Genomic DNA, 18,619 nt, shown 5'->3' with positions numbered 1-18,619 from the left:
TAGTGTGATTTTGTGCAAAATCTACATGCAAAAAATATGTCCGGTTGAGATATTAAATGTCCGCTGAAAGGGCCAGTCCGGTAGGACATGCTTGACCGCCGGAAAAAAATACAAATTTTGAGGCCTGAAATGTATATTCTAAATATACAAAATATTACAAAAAAATCAAGTGTCCTACCGATATTAGAGACTGGTGGTCATGCAAGTAACATATCCTCCGATCGCTGTATCAATCTTTTTCAGTTTTTTGTCACTCATGTCATCATTGCTATCCTTGATTTTCTTTTCCTCCAAGCATTTCTTAACATTCCAATCAGTCTTTCATTTGGCATTTGGTTATTTTTGAAACTTTGCCATATTCCTCCGTCACCCAATGAAATACAAGGAGAACATTTACTGGTGATATCAGAGAAAGCTTTGAGGGGTCTAGCTGACCATACAAGTTTTCTTGTATCAACAGCTGGCACTGATATGTCTTTAATTTGATTTAAAGTGAGTGGTGGTTTTGTTGAATGGCAAGAGATGGCAACATTTTTAGGAGAAAGCCAAAGAACCGAATAGCAAATAAAGCAAGATTTCGCATATTTATCAATATCAGCATCTCATGCTCGCATTAAATCTCTTGCCAGAAGCACTAAGGCTGGTCCTTTAACCGCATGGGCCATGGGGTCTTTTAAAAATGGAACAAAACACTGGAGTGTAGACATCCGAAATGGCCCGTTTCGGTGAGTCCGATTCGGTGAGTCCGATCCCTATATTCGGTGATTTTTTTCAATTTTTTTTTTTATATTATTGAGTACCATAGCCTAATTATCATTGCCGTTTTAGGGTTAGGGGTTAGAAGTTAGGGTTAGAGGTTAGGAACTCACCGAATAGTAGCAGACCCGTAGACATCAACAATAAATTGGGAAATTTGGTTCAGAACATCATGTTGCGAGGAATTCAACTGAAATGGACAAAATGATAAAATGCGCAAATACCCATTTGCAGTTGTTAGCCATCTTGCATGTCCCACTGTCTCCTGCTTGTAAAATAAATATTTTTGTAAAGAACTTGTAACTTGTCTGAATGTGTTGCAAGTCAATGCTAGTAAAACTGCTTGATCATCTCGAATTGATTTCTTGCAAGCAGGTTTAGTGGACTCAGCATCCAAAAAGTCAGATAAAATCTGTTGACTTTTTGTAGTTGGTTTTAAATTAGGAGTGGTCAAATTATTGGCTAGAAGATGATGTTTTGAAATCTTCAAAATAAAGTTAAAAACCAATCCATGCTGCAATAACTTCGGTGATGTTGTATCGCCATCAAGAGCTTTAATAACATCTCCCAAAACCAATTCGACTATGTGAAATAAGCATTCCAATAACAGCACATCTTGCTCATACTCTTTATTAACATGCTGTGAAATTCTTGCACAAATTCCACACCTGTGTAAAGAGATGTTGTATCTGTCATAACACATAGAATTTTCTTGAAAAAGCTGGGTTGGATCAACTCCTTTATTGCCAAAAAGAAGCTTCCCTGGTAATGCTTTCATTTCTTCTAACAGTTGCGTCTGGTAGATCGCAAGCAGGTTTTTATGCGCCTGAATGCACTAAACGATCGCTCCACCTCGCAGGTGGTGGAAAGCAACGATAATCTTCCACCTCCCTGATCGTGCTAACGCCTTTTGGCAGTGGCACACTTTCGTTTCGTTCAGGCGTTTGGTCACTTTCATGCTGGCTAAAATCCTGACAAGACGCAACAAAAAATGACTCAATGGAGGGCTGCAATTTTGAACGTTTTTTCGGTGGCATCTTTAAGCTGAATAAAACTAGAATGTCAGTGAAAACTTTTACTGGACGACTTTTCGTAATTTTTTCTATGATGTAACAAGCAACTCTTATGTCAGACCAATAAATTCCCGCATCACAGTTTGTCACGCATTGACACGCAATATTACTGCATACAGTAGATAACAAAGTAGAAATTAAAGCATGAAGTAGATGACACTACACTCCAACTGAAATCGGAAAATAATTCAAAATGCAAAATCTTGAGTAATTGAAACAGGTTGCTTTTATTATTGGGAATACGCAGGGGTGTAGCTTTCCTCGAATAGAATCATGTAATTTACGTGTAAATTTGCAGAACGTTAAAACTGCTACTTTACTAAGTGCACTTTTTAAATAAAACTCAAAAAGTTTCAAACATTGCATTTTTTTTAAAATGAAATTTGAAAATAGATATTCATTTAGGGGCCTAGGGGGTGGAGCTATCAATCATCGAGATAATTTTATTTCCAAGTATTTTATAGCTGTCATAATTTATAGCGATATTATGAGCAGTTTAAAATTTTTCAAAAAAAGATTTTTGAGGAAGGCAATGGAAAGATCGTATTTTATTGATTAATAAATCCCATTGTAAACCTAACAAATGTAACAATGACTTATGACAAGTAACAAATAAACGATCGCAACAACAACAAGAAAAAAACTCGTAGCCACGTGTTGCGTAATCTTCACGTAGCTTGCTTGATGTTACGCGAGTATCATGCTTGTGACAAAAACAATCATTTTCTTCGCCATACTGTATTGGTTCACCTCTGGCTTTACGTTGACTTGAAGCGAAAACCAATGATCAAAAAAAAGGTTTAAACGTCTGTTCAAATTACATTTATTTGCAGTAAGTAATGTAATCTAAACGGGGTGGCTGCCACCCCACCACAGCGGTTATGGGGTGGTGTGGCCACCTTGTAACCCCGTAAGTCGGCGCCAGTGCAAGTACCCACTAGGTTTGTTACTGATCTACTTTAAGCTATAAAACATCTATTTTTGTTAGTTGCAGTGTTCAGGCTATTCAGTAAATTTATAGGAACATGCTCACGGTTTCCATGCTGTGTTGTCTCGTTGTACTCAACTTTTGCAATGAATTTCAATTCTTATTAAATTATCTTCAATTTGGATTTGGACCAGGGTGACAAGATTGTTGCTATTAAAGCAAAGGGTATGGGAATTTTTAATTTTTGCAGTGATTTGCTTTTTTGCAAAGGTCAAAATATTTCTGGTGGTCATGGTTTCATCAACCCAGATTATCAAATTGTACAAATATATACCTTATAAATACAGTATAATCAATTTGTGTGATTGCTCTTATGGGAAGTAAACGTATGGAGTTGTAACACTTTATAAACAGCATCTTTTCAGTCATAGTTTAGCAATTTTTTTGATGTCGTGCTCAAAAGCATAGACAGTTTAATTACAAGCCTCTCATTTTAACTCGTTTTGTTTTGCTACCATCATGACAAACATTAGTGCAGTCAATGTTTTATAAGTAAAAAAACTTATCCAATGCACTTGAAAGCAGCATATTTATGTTCTCAAAAAATTTGCTAATCATACAAATTTGAAATCCTTTTGTAAGAGTCCATGAGTTTTGTAAATTGTGTAAATTGCTATGGTTACTGAGAAATCAACACTCATATTTTTGTGGTAGTATGTTTATACATGTTTCAAGTTCAAATTCATGCATCTTCTGAGTAACTACAACCACTGCTTCAAGAAAAACAATCTAAAAATTAACAAATTCTCTGCAACATTGACAATTCAAGGTTGCGTTGTCTTCTAGTCTTATGTTGGCTCCCGAAATCCGACATTGCATTATATTTAAATGTTTCTATCATTTTCAGAAAGTTCATTGAATAATTTTCTTTGGCATCATCTCTCTGAAGTGGAAAGGTACAACTATGTGCTTTATGGAAAATATTCCCGTGTTTTGTCATTTTATACTGGTATATTATTAAAATGTCACTCAACTACTGTAGCTAGTTGAGTTCGTATTTTTGTAGAATTATATTACATTGCATAGAATGAAACATCGTTTAGAGTGGCGTCTGCAGTCTGCACTTTTGTGGTTTATTATTATGGTACATTATCATTATCATGAACTGTGAAAGAACTAGTAATTTGTAGTAGTAGTTTATTCGCTCAATGATTGCTTTATAAAGAAGCATCAGTTTAAATCAGTGTCTTTTCATTTTTTAATGAGGTTTTATTACAATTGTTAGTTTGATTGAAATGACTTATAGTGATGTTTGTTATAATATTTCACTCCAAAAAGACTATACTGCTTTAACAGCAGTTTAGAACTTCATTTTAGGTAGTATATACTTCTCAATCCCCAGTTTTGCTACAGCAAACGTCTACTTCCAAGCCAGAAGTAACTAAGACTTCTACCAATAAATGCTAGATAGCATATAACTAATATGTCTACTTCTACAAGTGTAGAGGATGTAACGTATGTCTGTGCCCTAAGCATTATCATTATGCAATTCAGAGCGACAGTTGATGGGTTACGAAGAACTGGGTAAATGCAAGCTACTGTTACTTATACAATTTAATGTATGAAAAAGATGTTTTGTGTTATGTTTTAACGTTGTGTAAATTGCAGAAGTGCTAAATGAAAGAGTTTCATTTGATGGCCTCTTCTTGAACTATTTCAAGGTATACAAGATTATCCAACTACAATATAACCCTTGTGATGGTGAAAGTAAATGTATATACTGTGAGAAATTAAGCACTCTATCAGTTTCATCTTGATTATAAAAATAAAAGTTTTACTTATTTCATCTAAGTAAACAAAGATAACAGAATAAATTAATAAAATTAAACAAAATTAAAAACCAACCGTTAGCTTGTTGCTCATCATTTGAATACTTCTGTAATGACTACATTGTTTGGTTAGACAGATACAGTACATATATACAAAATTTAGTTTTGTAGTAATAAAGGTTGAACAAATGTTTATGTATTATTTTTCATATGGTTTAGCAAACAGTAATCACAAATGTTTTGTGTTTGTGACTAGGATATAGATGGCACGAAGAACCACTATGCCTTGGTCAGTATATTTCTTCTCTTTCCGGGCGTGTCGTAAGTTGTAACTAACTCCTGTTTATTTCTTGTTCAATTTTTTAACTTATGAAAATTTTTCCTGCCAGTAAGGTGTAGAATTAGTGTAGTCAGTTAGCGATTTTTTTAAGCTGATTTTGATATCTGAAGATCATCTTGCTCATCAATATTTCTCTTTGAACTAGAACGTGTGTGGCCATCGGAATAGTCAAAATGGCTGACGATCTTGATGTTGAAGCTATGCTGGAAGCCCCATTTCAAACTGAGTCTAAACACCCTGAAGACCGAAGCAAAAGTGAAAAGAAATCTTCTCGAAGAAGAAGTCGAAGTCGTAGCAAAGGAAGACGTCATAGAAGGTCAAGATCTCGCAGTCGCGACAAGAGACGCCATAGAGACCGCAGACGAAGCCGTTCCGGTTCACGCAGCAGACGTCGTCGAAGATCACGAAGTCCGAAGAACATTCGTCGTGAACCACGAAAGCCTAAAACTCCCACCCCTCCCCCAAAACCTCGATCACCAAGTCCTCCAGATCGCGATGCGCGCACTGTGTTTTGCATGCAGCTGGCTCAGAGGATTCGGTCTCGCGATCTTGAGGAGTTCTTTTCTGCTGTTGGAAAAGTGAGAGAAGTGAAACTGATTCAAGACAAGCATTCCAAAAGGTCAAAGGGCATTGCTTATGTTGAATTCAAAGACCTAGAATCTATACCTTTGGCATTGGGCTTGGCTGGACAAAGGCTCCTTGGTGTGCCTATTGTTGTGCAGCCAACGCAGTCTGAAAAGAACAAAATTGCAGCTGCCCAAATGACTTTGCAGAGAGCGGCTCAAGGGTCTACGAAGCTCTACGTCGGTTCATTACATGAAAACATCACTGAAGATATGTTGAAAGGTATCTTCTCTCCCTTCGGTAGAGTGGAACAAGTTCAGATTATAAAAGATGCCGACACTGGTGTTTCGAAAGGGTATGCGTTTATTACGTTCAATGAAGCTGAGAGCGCTAAAAAGGCGCTTGACCAACTCAATGGGTTTGAAATTGCTGGAAAATCGATTAAACTGAACACTGTCGGGCCTGGTGGTGAGTTTGGGATGCTTTCAGGCTTTCCAGCTGCCCCATCTTTCCTGGATAATGAAGCGGTTGAAAGAGCAGGAATAGATCTTGGCTCAACAGGGCGACTACAGCTGATGGCAAAGCTGGCTGAAGGGACTGGCCTGGAAGTGCCAACTGCTGCCCAACAAGCTCTTGCTTTGGGTCAGTCGATGGGCCTTGGCCTTCCACAAAGTGCCTCCTCTGCCAGTGCAACTTCATCACCTCCAATTGCCACCACATGTTTCCAACTGTCAAACATGTTTGATCCCGCAAACGAAACTGGGTCGGCTTGGGATGTAGAAATTCGAGATGACGTCATCGAAGAATGCCAGCGTCACGGCAAAGTTCTGCACGTCTATGTTGATAAGCAATCGCAAGGAAACGTGTATGTTAAGTGTGACAGCCTTGGTGGGGCCGCTAATTCTGTTGCAGCATTGCATGGTCGCTACTTTGCTGGTAACATGATTACTGCGGCGTACGTTCCTGTTGTAAATTATCATTCGTTATTTCCTGATGCCGTCTACGCAACACAAGCGTTGAAACCCAGCAATCGTTAATCTCTACTTTCAAAAAGACTCACTGATCGCGAAATTTCACTGAACAGTTTAAAATGACATTCTTGAGAGATATCAATTCCCTTGTCGGGTGGTTGCTTATAGTCAACTTTTGCATATTGCATAAGCTTTGTTTTGTACATCCACAAGCGTTGCTTTGTCGTTGATGCCTGGCCGTTCACAAACTGCCCACTCTGTGCGTGAGGTTGCTGCTTTGGCGAAGCCAAATTTTGATGCGTCACTCTGTTTCAATCGTTTTGTTTTTTTAGTTGAAGTTATTTTTTTCCTAATTCATTGGAATCAGACGCGGCCAATTACGTTTTGTGTGTTTGCAATCTTGTTAATGGCCCAGAAATGCTCTGGGGCTCAGAAAATAAAATGCAAGGGCAGGGCTAATAAATATCCCTTTTGATCGTGAATGGGTTAAGGGGGTGTTCAAACAGCACCAAATTATTATTAGACATCATTTGTCGCCCACTGTGTATGTGATTTGTGAATTGATAATAGTGTGCCCAATCCAGGTAGTTACATTTTATTAGCCCCCCCTTGTGTTTTGGTCAAACTTTACCACGTTAGGTTTTAGTAGCTTGTGACTGCCCTTAAATGTTATGTTGGCAATGTGAGTGTCACATTTTCGTTGAAGAAGTCGTGTGATGGTTACAAACTATGTGGACCGTAGCGCTTGATCACTGCATTGTAAATAATTTTTATTTAAACTAAACACATTTTCACCTACATCAGTAAATATTAAAAAACTTTTAAACCACTTATTTGCGTCAGTTGACATGCAGTGTCGTTAAATTCACCATTTTTCTTTACTCCCTATATTTCTTAGTAAATTTTGGCTTTTGTCATGAAATTTTTGTGACGTCTGTTGTCTAAGATAACTTAATTTCTAATACTGTTATACTGGTGATATCATTGATGAAATTGGGCCATGTCATGTTCTGGCTATGTGTACCTTGCGTGAAACCTGACAGACATTTTGTAAAATTCAGTGAAATCTGGAACGTATTTACTTTCGATTTCAATTTATGTGTTGATGTTAAGCAGCAACCGAATAGTTTTCCATTATTTACAGCTATGTTTCATTGGAAAAGTCGTTAAATGGCCTCCGAAACTATCGCGCCGATACGCCATGTTTGATCGCCGACTTCCACAAGCCAACTTATCTTCACTCTTGGTATTTCAAACGATTTTTCTTCGAGATGCTTGGGCGCCCGAAAAATAAAAATTTAGAGGCCTGTCGTGATCAAGCTTCTGAAGATAGAAAACTAAAGTTCACATGAACATTTGTGATTTTGATACCGAGCTAAAATTAAAAAAACATTTAATTTTGTGAAAATGTTTCATAAGATATTTTGTTGAGGTTCTTTTTGTTTCTGGCTGTTTTGTTCGCATGCCGCAAAATAGGAACAAGCTGTTAATCTTGCTAAACTACCATAAATCGTAGTCTACAATTTGCCTACGTGTAGTCTATGTTGAAATAATATAGTTCTGTAAAAACAAGCCTTTATCAGATGTCAATTTCATGTGGCACTTTTTTAAGGGGGCTTCATTTTCTGATGGCGTAATCAGCCCACAGTGCCTTCCTCTTAGAAACTACAGTAGCCTGCATGTCGGTCATTTGTGACAAATAGGCAGAGGTGGGTACCCGCTACTTTTAAAGTAGCTAACCGCTACTCGGACCAAGGTAGCGCGCGCTACCGCTACTTTTGTCTAAAATAACACTAGAAAACACTCTTAAGTCCCCAGTGACGCAAAAATGACCTTGAAAACGAATGTTATCATTCGTTTACGCTGTCATTTTAACGTCGTTATAGAAAACACACAAATTACCAGGAATAACATATCGAGGCTTTTTCAGTCCGAGAATGAAGATTCAAAAACCAAACCAATGATTTTGAAGTACGGTGAAACAAATTTTTATAAGAAATCTTCGGCACAGTAACAATTAGAGACTTTAAGTATTAAGTAACAATACACAGAAACAGATTTAATGCCTGAGAAAAAAGATAAAATTTCATCATCAAAATTAAATTCTGACAGACCAATATAACGTCCTCGTTTTATCGCTTCTACCTTTTTCTAAACCTCTACTTTGGCACATTGTTTTTTTTGGTTGTGATGGTCAGAAACAAAACTGAACTATTTTTTACTTTACCGAAGACATTCGAGAATTATGACGTCATATTTTAAGTCCGCAACTTGGTGAGGGTGAGGTAATCGTCCGCAGAGTAGGGTGAAAGAAATGGTATTAACTAAACCAAGGAAACCGACTAAATCGTAGTCGTTGTTAGAGCAGGAAATTACTCATCTTGCAAAAAAAAATTGGCGTTTTATCATCACTAGGGTGGAGTGAAATTTTTTTTTCTGTCATATTAATGAAGAGGGCTGGTAAAAGGGTGTCCTAAGGTCTAATATTGACTTTAAAATTATTTTTTTACGTGGCACCCATAATCAAGCGTGCCACCCAGCCCCATGGGTCACGCAAAGGTCAAAATCCACGAAAACAGCGTAACTTTTTTTTATAATGCTCCTAGAAAGCTGGGAGTAGGCTTAAAAGTTGCAGAACAGCTATGTTTCTATAATTATGCTATAAAGAACATTTTGTTCTAAATGCATCTATTGGGCAGATATTCCCAAAAAAACGTTTTTTTTATTATTTTCGGGGTCAAATCTAGATGAAATTGCATTTATTTGATGCTTAGATACATTTTTTTACTACAGTTTGTTCAATTATTTTGGGTGTTATGGAGTCTCCACATTTGGACAGATGTGAACCTTGGCTGTTTTAATTGTCTAGATGTTTCGGCCCTAGGCTTGCGAGATGTTTCGGCCCTACAAGACATCGGCTACTTTGGTAGAAAGTGCAAGATTGAGAGTGGCAAAACACCGCAACCGAAAACAAGTTTTATTCGAAGTCGGCAAGGACCGAAACATCTTGGGCAGTGACTCGTAATGGTTTTGTTTCTGGCTTCCTGTCAAGCTGTTGCGGGCGATTTCAAGTGTAATTTACCTTGGAATTAACTTTAATAAGCGGGTGTGCCTGTTAACTGTGGGCTTGTGTAACCCCATAAAGCTGCTTTTCTTCTATGCAAGACAATCCTGCCCAGTGTACGATAGGCTACAATATTGTTGTATGAAAAACGATCGTGTTATTTTATTATTTCATACCCATTCCAGTGCAAGAAAGGTAACCTAGCTTGGAACCACGTCAAAAGAATTTTGCATGACCCACTGTAGGTTAAAAGTTTTTTTTTGAGTCACTAATATTTTTCTGTAAGAAACATAGTGGATGTTGCCAGGGAGGTCCTAATAGGTAAAGTAAGCCAATGTGACAAAATGGGGGATGACAAGCCAGTTTATTAGCTTGAGCAAAAAGTGACGCTTAGATGGTAAGATAGAAATCAATAGCTGGGTTAGTAAAGTTGACAACCATGCAGACTCTTGTAGCGTAAAGCGTGTGTAGGCTATTGATTTACAATAAACATGTCAAGCATGGCCTACTTGGGTGACACACATGCAAATTGCAAAATAAACTAGACTACGATACGTTCAAAAAAATAGCTAGCTAGGTCTAAGTCAAAAATATTTATTTCCGAAAGCTTGAAGTTTATAGCCTACGGTACTGTGATTCACAGATGTATTCAAATGCAATGCTTATTAATAACTTTTTTAATGCATCCTTTTATTAGTCTGTTTCATAATACAGTAATCGTTTGGCACTGGTTTGCAGATCTAAGTTACATTTGTCTACTGTTCAACAGTAAATGCTCGTAACCTACTCAGGGCCTCTGAGAGAAGTTTTCACTAAGGGTACGAGGAGTCATTCCGGGCCCCTTCGTCGGCAAAACACGTGATGTTTGCTTAGGCGTATTGCACACCATACAACATTTTACTGCAGAATTAGTAAAGACATGAGACATCTGTGCGAAATAATAGTATCAGGCTGCAATAAAACTATTATTTAATATGCACAATAATATTGAATATGAAGGATAAATATGTCACTTACCTCATATGATATAGGCCTACCCTGCCCTGCTGCCAGATAAGATAAGACTGAGCATCATAAAATACAAGTATATAAGAACAGAGAATAGGATTGGCCTATTCTAAATTAAATTGGAACAACAAGTCAAGCTCTCTACCAAGGCTCAAACATAACATCTGGTTAAAGCACAATCAAATTAATCATCTGACCAATAACCTTTCTTCATTAACTTTTGCATTCACCACATGCTTAGCAGAGGTGAATGAAGTCACTTTTTTTACTTCGGCTCCGCTCCTGCTCCAAAAGTTTTGACTCCGGCTCCTGCTACAACTCCTAAATTCATTTTGTAGTGAAATAAGCGTGAAACTACCGGTACCTTTTTCAAATAGTTTTTAAAAAACACAAAAAAGCCCGAAAACACCCGGGCTTTTTGAAAAAAAATCTGGTGGGTTAGGCAATCTCAACCCTGCTTTTGCTACACTATGCCCCCCGGACATGAGAACAACCTTTTATGATTTAATTTAGGGTGCTTTTGACAGAACATTTTTAATGTAAAGCATTAAATTACCACTTTGGGCCCCTAATTTGCGCGCAATGCACTTAGTTACCTTTCCGGGCCCTCTCCCCCCCAGGACTAAAGAATAACAACTTTTATGCTTGAATTTAGTCGTTTAGGATGGTTTTAAGTTAACCAAACATTTTTGCTCGTAAACTATAAAATCACTATTCCGGGCCCCCCAACAATCACAGGCCTGGGCCCTCAAGGGTACGCCGCACCCTCCGTACCCCCCTCTCATAGGCCCTGAACCTACTACAAAAAGTGCTCAATGCCAAGAAAGCGAATTACATCAAATACAATTACTATTCTCTAAAGAAAAACAAAGAATTTGTTTCCCATCAAATAGATGATAAATGGAGTCTGATTAACAACATCAGGCTCAGAAAATTGAGATACTTCGGACATATTGCAAGAAGCAACGCGTTGGAAAATTCAATGTTGACTGGGATGGTGCAAGGCAAACGAACAAAAGGACGACAAAAAATGAAATATTTGAAAGCTACTTGGCAAACAATCAACAATCTATTAGGTAAATCCCAGTCTAAGACTAACCATGGCATCAAAATAAATGATAGTACAGTCATTGACAGATTAACTATTGCAAATCACTTCAATGATCACTTTTCCTGTGCTGCCCATTCCCTTACAAAAAAAAATTCCCAAATCAAATACAATATTTTCAACATATCTCGATTCTCCATGCTCTGAGACAATTTATATTTATCAAACTACTTTGAATGAAATTAAAAATATTATTCATGCTATGCCAGCAAAAACTAGCAGTGGCATCGATGAAATACCATCCATAGTTGTAAAGTCAACCCCAAACAATATACTGCATGCTTTAACTCATATATTTAACTTATCCTTAACGAGTGGAAAATTCATAAATACATTTAAGTTGGGGAAGGTGATACCTATCTTTAAAAAGGGTAGCTGCAAAGATTCAAACAACTACAGACCAGTCAGCCTACTACCTGTGTTTTCAAAGATATTAGAAAGAATCATGTACAACAGATTATACTCGTTTTTAATTAGACATAAATTTTTCTATAACAATCAATTCGGTTTCAGAAAAAATCATTCCACAAGCCATGCTGCTTCAATGCTAATAGAAAGTATCACCAGTATACTAAACGACAACCATCTTGCATTAGGAATCTTTCTTGATTTATCTAAAGCATTTGACACCATCGACCATAAAATATTCCTAGCTAAATTATATCATTTCGGAATAAGAGGCGTGGCCTATGATTGGTTCATGAGTTACCTGAGTAATAGAAAACAAAGAGTTGTTTTCAATGGCACACTATCTTCTAACATTAACAACATATCTTTGGGTGTCCCACAAGGGTCTATCTTAGGCCCTCTTCTATTCCTGATTTATGTAAATGACTTTCCTAACTGCCTTCAACACGGAACTGCAATTATGTTTGCAGATGACACCACCATTATATATAAAAATAAAACCGTTTCTGCTGTATATGATATTGCAAATCAAGAGCTTGTATGCATAGATCAATGGCTATCAACAAATCGATTGTCTCTAAATGTCACCAAAACCAAACATATATTATTTTCAAGTCAAGGAAGCAAGACACTATCAAGCCACCCACCCTTAAATATTCGAAAAAACAACATAGAACAAGTTGCCTCAATAAAGTTTCTGGGAATAATTGTAAACGAGCATTTGTCATGGAAATCTCATATGGAAATCTTGCTTCAAAAAATAAGATCAACACTTTGCGTGACAAAAAAAATTAAGCCTTTCCTAAACAAACAAGCACTTCTCTCCATTTACCATTCTCTAGTTGAGAGTCAGATATTATATTGTATCTCAACATGGTGTCATGAAAACAAAACTACATTGCAAAAGCTACAACATACATGCAATAACTTTCTTCGTACTGTATTTAACATTGACCGCAGAGAAAGCGTAAAAGGTGCAATGGAACTCAACAATTTAAAATCAATTAACCACATGAAAACTACAGAGATTGCAACTTTCATGTTTAAATATTCAAAAAGGCTACTTCCCACAACATTCAATGATATAATTATGTGTAAACAATCAAGTAGCCTAACAACAAGAAGTAATTCTCCTTATATTCCGATATATTGTAGAATTAACACTTGCAAACAATCAATACGGTACATGGGGCCAACAGTTTGGAACAAGCTTCCCCCTACTATAAGAAATGAATGCAAAACTGTAAAAGGCTTTAAATTAAAAATGAACAAGCTAAATCTTTCTTAAAATGATCCTATCTAAGTATTACATGCACCAAACATACTAATATTATTTTTTTTGCCCAGAAATGATAGGCCAATGTGTGTAGATTCATTAGCAAAATAGTATGGTTGTAAGTACTCCTACTGGCCTTCTGGTTCTTGTGTTTTTTGTCCACAGAAGTTCTACAGAGTCTTCAGAAGTTTCTCCATCCTCTTCGACCAATCGCCATCTTTCGGTGAAGCGGTGGCCATGTGCTCCAACCAGTTGTTTTTTATATCAATATCTTGGACTGGATCGTCATGCTATTGTCTGATTATTTATCTATTTTTCTAACATGCCAAATTGGATTTCTTTATCACTTTTGTTATGGTTTAACGTGTAAAACATATACACGGTAACCCAAATTTATCATATTACTGTGACATGCCACTACTACTTCCCAGCTAGCGATGCCTGTCGTTTTTGCATTAATTCAACGTTTGCTAACGTTGGATCAGTGTGGAAGTGACGAGTTTAGCTGACTGGGGTTTAAAATTATCGCTTTATCAACGCAACTTTTATCAAAGCACGCTTGATATCTTCAAGACATAACTTCCCTGGGTATAATTGAATTTCCGAAAGATGATGATGTTGTTTTTGCTAGTTTGTTTTATTTGTTTTCGTCATTGTTTTCAGTGTCGTCAAGTTATAGCCTATCTATTTTATGAGTCGTGCAAGGCCTATGGTGCGTTGCGCTTGAAATGGCTTTGCCCGTGGTAGGATTTCTTTGTGGGGTTTTCTTTGCCTGCCTTGCTCTTCTTGCTATGAGCTAAACGCATCAAGACGTGTTCCCCTTAAGACCATCAGCACTCTTGATAACGCACCATGGCCGATCTTCATAGCAACTGTCCATACAAATCTTAAATATATCAGCTAAAGCTATGTGGGCTAATAAAGCTATAGCCTAAATTTATTTGTTTTTTTTTGTTTATTAACATTTTCTTTTTTTTATTTTCTTATATCTTAAATTTTTCTGAAGGTGTTGCGACCGTGCCAAAATTTTTTTTTCAACTCAATAACTTACTTCGGTCACAAGCACGTTTTTAACGTTCGCGTTTTGTCGCTTCTACCTTTTTCTCGACCTTTGCTATGTTGACGTGTATTGTTTTGATATGATGGTCAGAAATAAAAACAACTGAACTGAACTGAACTGATTTTGACAATATCAAGCAAATTACCGCAAAAAAAGCATGCTGGAAGTACTAATAAAAACAAAAGACAGAACAAATTGGAGGCAGTTCGTATGGGAGATCACAGCTGATCTAACATGATCAATCTGTTTGAAAAGATTCTCTAAAAACCTCTACAAACTGTTTCACCTTTATGTGGGATCACTGAAGGTCATGAAAAATATGCAAAAATAATAAATCGGTAATATACGGTAGTCTACTTGAAAAGGTATTAAACATTACAACCTTAAATCTGCCTACAAAAAAAAAACTCAGAGTTATTGAAGCACCACAACCAGCGTTTTTCGCACAAGACTCCGATAAAAAACGTGAACTGATGTTAAATACGAAAAGAGTTAAACATGAAAAATTGATGCAATGTTTGGCTGATAGGCCTATAGGTTTAAATGGAAAAGACCTGCGACTGATAGCTAATCTATATTGAACGCAAAAGGCATTTATTCAAATGGAAGATGGTTTATCTGGTGCAATGGACATAAAACATGGAGTTCACCAGGGATGTATACTATCTCCATGTCTATTCAACCTGTATACTGAAATGATTTTCAGACAGATTGATGGAATGGAGGGTATCAGCATAGGAGGTATGAACATACCAACCTACGATATGCAGACGATACTGTTTTATTGGCGGAATCAGCAGAAGCTCTCCAAACAATAATAGAAAAAGTGAACAATATTGGAAAGGAATATAACATGAAAATCAACACAAATAAGACGAAAACGATGATTATTACAAGAAAAGAAAATGTACCAAGTTTAAATATTTCTATTGACGGAATGCTGGTCGAGCAAGTCAAAAGCTTTACCTATCTGGGACACACAATAACTGAAAATGGCAGATGCGATACGGGAATATTGAGACGAATAGAAATAGCAAGAAACAACTTCGTAAAAATGAAAAAGACATTAACAACACGCAAAATTAACATCAACACTCGAAAACAAATTGCGAAATGCTATACATGGACTACGTTACTCTACAATGCAGAAACATGGGCACTGTCATCACAGATGGTTAAACGACTTGAGGCATTTGAAATGTGGATTTATAAAAGAATGCTTAAAATTTCATGGAAGGATAAAATCACACACAAAGATATACACACTAATCACACACTATCCAGAATACAAACCAAGAATATCAGTTTTATAAACCTCGCTTCGCTCGTTTTGCTAATTACTTCAAAGCGTTAACAACGGCGAAGTGTTTTCTCTTCTGTTTTTTATCGAAAGTCTTTATAGTCTTTTATCGAATACCATGCAGTGACGATCGGTGAGGGAAAGCAAGGAAAGCAGTGCTTACCTGAGCGAAAACTATGCAAAATATAATGACTGAATTCTAGGTTTAACTTCTTACTATTTTTATCAAGTCTATTTTAACTTGAAAATTACTGTGTTCGTGACTAGAATTACTCGTAACGCTTGTGAGTAGTCTAAGTCCTCACCAAACCGCATTTCTTGCCTATAAATGCCAATTAACGCAAACGCTTTTGTCAGAAACCATCACTGAAGCTCCAGGGAAATCAACTTTCAAAATTGCTTACCCTACATTGAAAAACGCCTTCGTTTTATCCAATCCTCAATCGTTTTGCAAAACGACACCAGCTGCTTAGCCAATCAGATGTGTTATCTGGTGTTATGGTTAAAGTTGCTTTCCCAGTGACGTCAATGCGTATCTCATAGCGGCTGCTTTTGGTTTCAGGCAAGACGGACTATATAGAGGCCATGACAACGTACAATGGGATTGTTAAAACTGGGGGCAGATAGTGACATCATAGTGCCATTGTCTTCAATTGAACGTTAGTATTTATAACACTGAAACGAAAGCTAAATTGCGATGGATCAGCCATGATAACACTGAGATATTTAAAACAAGTGGTAACATCACTAGCAAAAAGCATCTAAAAAAAAACAACAATGCACCAGCTACTCGTAGCCTAGACTCGCTTAGTTAAAAGATTAATTGTTAATGTGTAAAAAGTAAGGCATCATTCACTAAGCCTTGTAAACAAGTCAATATCGAGACAAGGCTGATACGCATCATCTTTAGTATATAATTTGACTAATATGCTAATCCGACTTATAGTAACTTAGTGTTAATGAGAACACTCAAGAAAAAAATTCATGAATATCCAAAAAAGCTCATAAACTAATTAACGTTAACTAGTCTATGATAATTAATTCCCAAGCTTGAGAATTGTAAGTCTTGTAAGTGTTCTAGTAGGCAACTGGGCAACTTGAAATCCCGTCTCAGTTGGTTGTATGAGCTTCTGGTCTGGACAAAAAAAAATATTCGAAGGACCTAACGATTGTTTCCACGGTGTAGGCTATTTCTTTTCTATAGCTGGCATAAAATTCATAGATTTCATCTGTTGCAAAAGAATGCTTTGTTGATGAGATAATTCCATATAATGCAAGAATCTCACAGCTTCTTGAATTTTTGACCATCTGGAACATTTATTTGCTGATAGAGACGTTATAGAGCATTTTATTCCAGAATGAAATGCTTCAAAGCTCAGATTGTCATCAATTCTTAACACAAACTTGGGTATGCCGGAATCTTGCATAAATTCCTTGCATTCAAAAATGAGCGTCTGATGAGCCTGAAATAGGCTACAACAACATCATCACCTGCTAAAAAAAGGAAATTGGACACTAAAAGCATTAGCCAGGAGATTTTCAAAGCTCACAATAATGTCACTTTTGTCAAACTTGGTAATTCATCAACAGGCTGATTGCGAGTTCCACTTAACGCCCTTTGAGTACTTCTGGAAGAAATGGTGGTGAAGGAACTAAATTCAAAGGGACACAGGTAAACACAGATGGTGGATACAAAGGTCTTACTTTTCCATACTTGATAGTGGTAGGATAGTTTTCTGGCCAATGGCGTTCACAAACGACGGTGTACTTTGAATCGGAAATATTATCCCTTGGGATAGAGGCAAGCCATCTATCACGTTCCGGTTGGCATTTACTTTAGGCAGTCTAAACACTGCAACTTTATTTTCTTTACTATAATTTCCATTGCAATTAAAGACACAGCACTTCTTAACCATATTTACAAGAGTACTAATATATCACAAACAATGCTTCACAACAACGTAAAACAAATCAAATACAAGATTGAATCAAATATAGACGTATTAGGACGTTAAATAGCCTATCCATCAAGGCTGTTCGAAACAAACATATTTCGAAATACGGGTAGGCTACTTACGGTGCATCCTGACTCATTACTAGTAAGGTAACCGAGTTGCTCAAGGGTAGACCCTCCGCCCTAATAGCTCAAATGACAACCAGCAATTCAATTAAGCTATGCTGTTTCGCATCAAATCATCCATGAACGTAAAAACAATCATTGTATTACAACCGGAAAAGCAGCTTATCATGCAATAGCACTGGGGATTGGAAAACTTTTTGACTGATGATTTTAATTTGTTTATTGCAAAAATTTCCGAAATATGGTTTAAGGGGAAGCAAAGAAAAGTATAATTTGCTTCAAATCAAAATGAAATGATGAAAAAAAAACACTCCGGAAAAGGCAAAAGTAAATTATTCGTTTTCTATCTAACAGAAACTGACAGGCCTATTTGAGATTCTCAAACTAGTAGCCTAGTCTAGTAGTTTTCTATGGCAGTTTCATACACTCAGCTGGTGATCTCAACAACTGCTGACTTGTAGGACACTCTCTCATTCATGTAGGCGTCAGACGTGTTGGGTCAAATTTAGTCCGGCAGCTTATTGGGCCTACGTTCTGAGATTCTCCAGTTTTTCACTATAGGCACAACCAAATGAAGAAATTGCTTGGATTTCAAAACGATTGAAAAAAACATATTTTGAAATACCAAAACAAATCAAAGTAGGCTATTTCTGTTTCCAATATCGATCTATTTCATCCTGATGCTGATATAGGACACCGATAAATCGCATTCCTACCAAGTTTAGAGTTCTAACTTAAGTAGGCTACTGTACCGGTATTCATTAAAGTAAGATAATTCCTGAACTAAACGCACTGCAAACCCTGAACTAAACGCACTGCAAAATGGAAGCATCTGTAGAGAAATTTCATTGAAG

At 36.8% G+C, this 18,619-nt stretch overlaps 1 protein-coding gene across 2 annotated transcripts; it reads left to right on the top strand.

Annotated features, from left to right (window-relative positions):
- Positions 1 to 2,872: 2,872 nt before the first annotated feature.
- On the top strand, positions 2,873 to 7,957 carry LOC145770180 (RNA-binding protein 39-like). 2 transcript variants are annotated; one of them, XM_082581766.1, is made up of 5 exons: positions 2,873 to 2,982; positions 3,665 to 3,713; positions 4,426 to 4,478; positions 4,843 to 4,875; positions 5,072 to 7,957. In XM_082581766.1, exon 5 carries the CDS (start codon positions 5,100 to 5,102, stop codon positions 6,525 to 6,527), a length of 1,428 nt encoding a protein of 475 aa, XP_082437892.1. In that variant the 5' UTR covers positions 2,873 to 2,982; positions 3,665 to 3,713; positions 4,426 to 4,478; positions 4,843 to 4,875; positions 5,072 to 5,099; the 3' UTR covers positions 6,528 to 7,957. The 2 variants fall into 2 exon arrangements, with proteins under 2 accessions (XP_082437892.1, XP_082437893.1); XM_082581767.1 differs by having other exon boundaries at positions 4,843 to 4,907.
- Positions 7,958 to 18,619: the final 10,662 nt, after the last annotated feature.

The sequence above is a fragment of the Aplidium turbinatum genome, chromosome 5 (genome assembly GCF_918807975.1).
Source record: "Aplidium turbinatum chromosome 5, kaAplTurb1.1, whole genome shotgun sequence".
In the NCBI taxonomy this organism is placed as follows: domain Eukaryota; kingdom Metazoa; phylum Chordata; class Ascidiacea; order Aplousobranchia; family Polyclinidae; genus Aplidium; species Aplidium turbinatum.
Note: the sequence above shows the minus strand (reverse complement) of the source record. Positions and strands in the feature narration are given on the sequence as shown.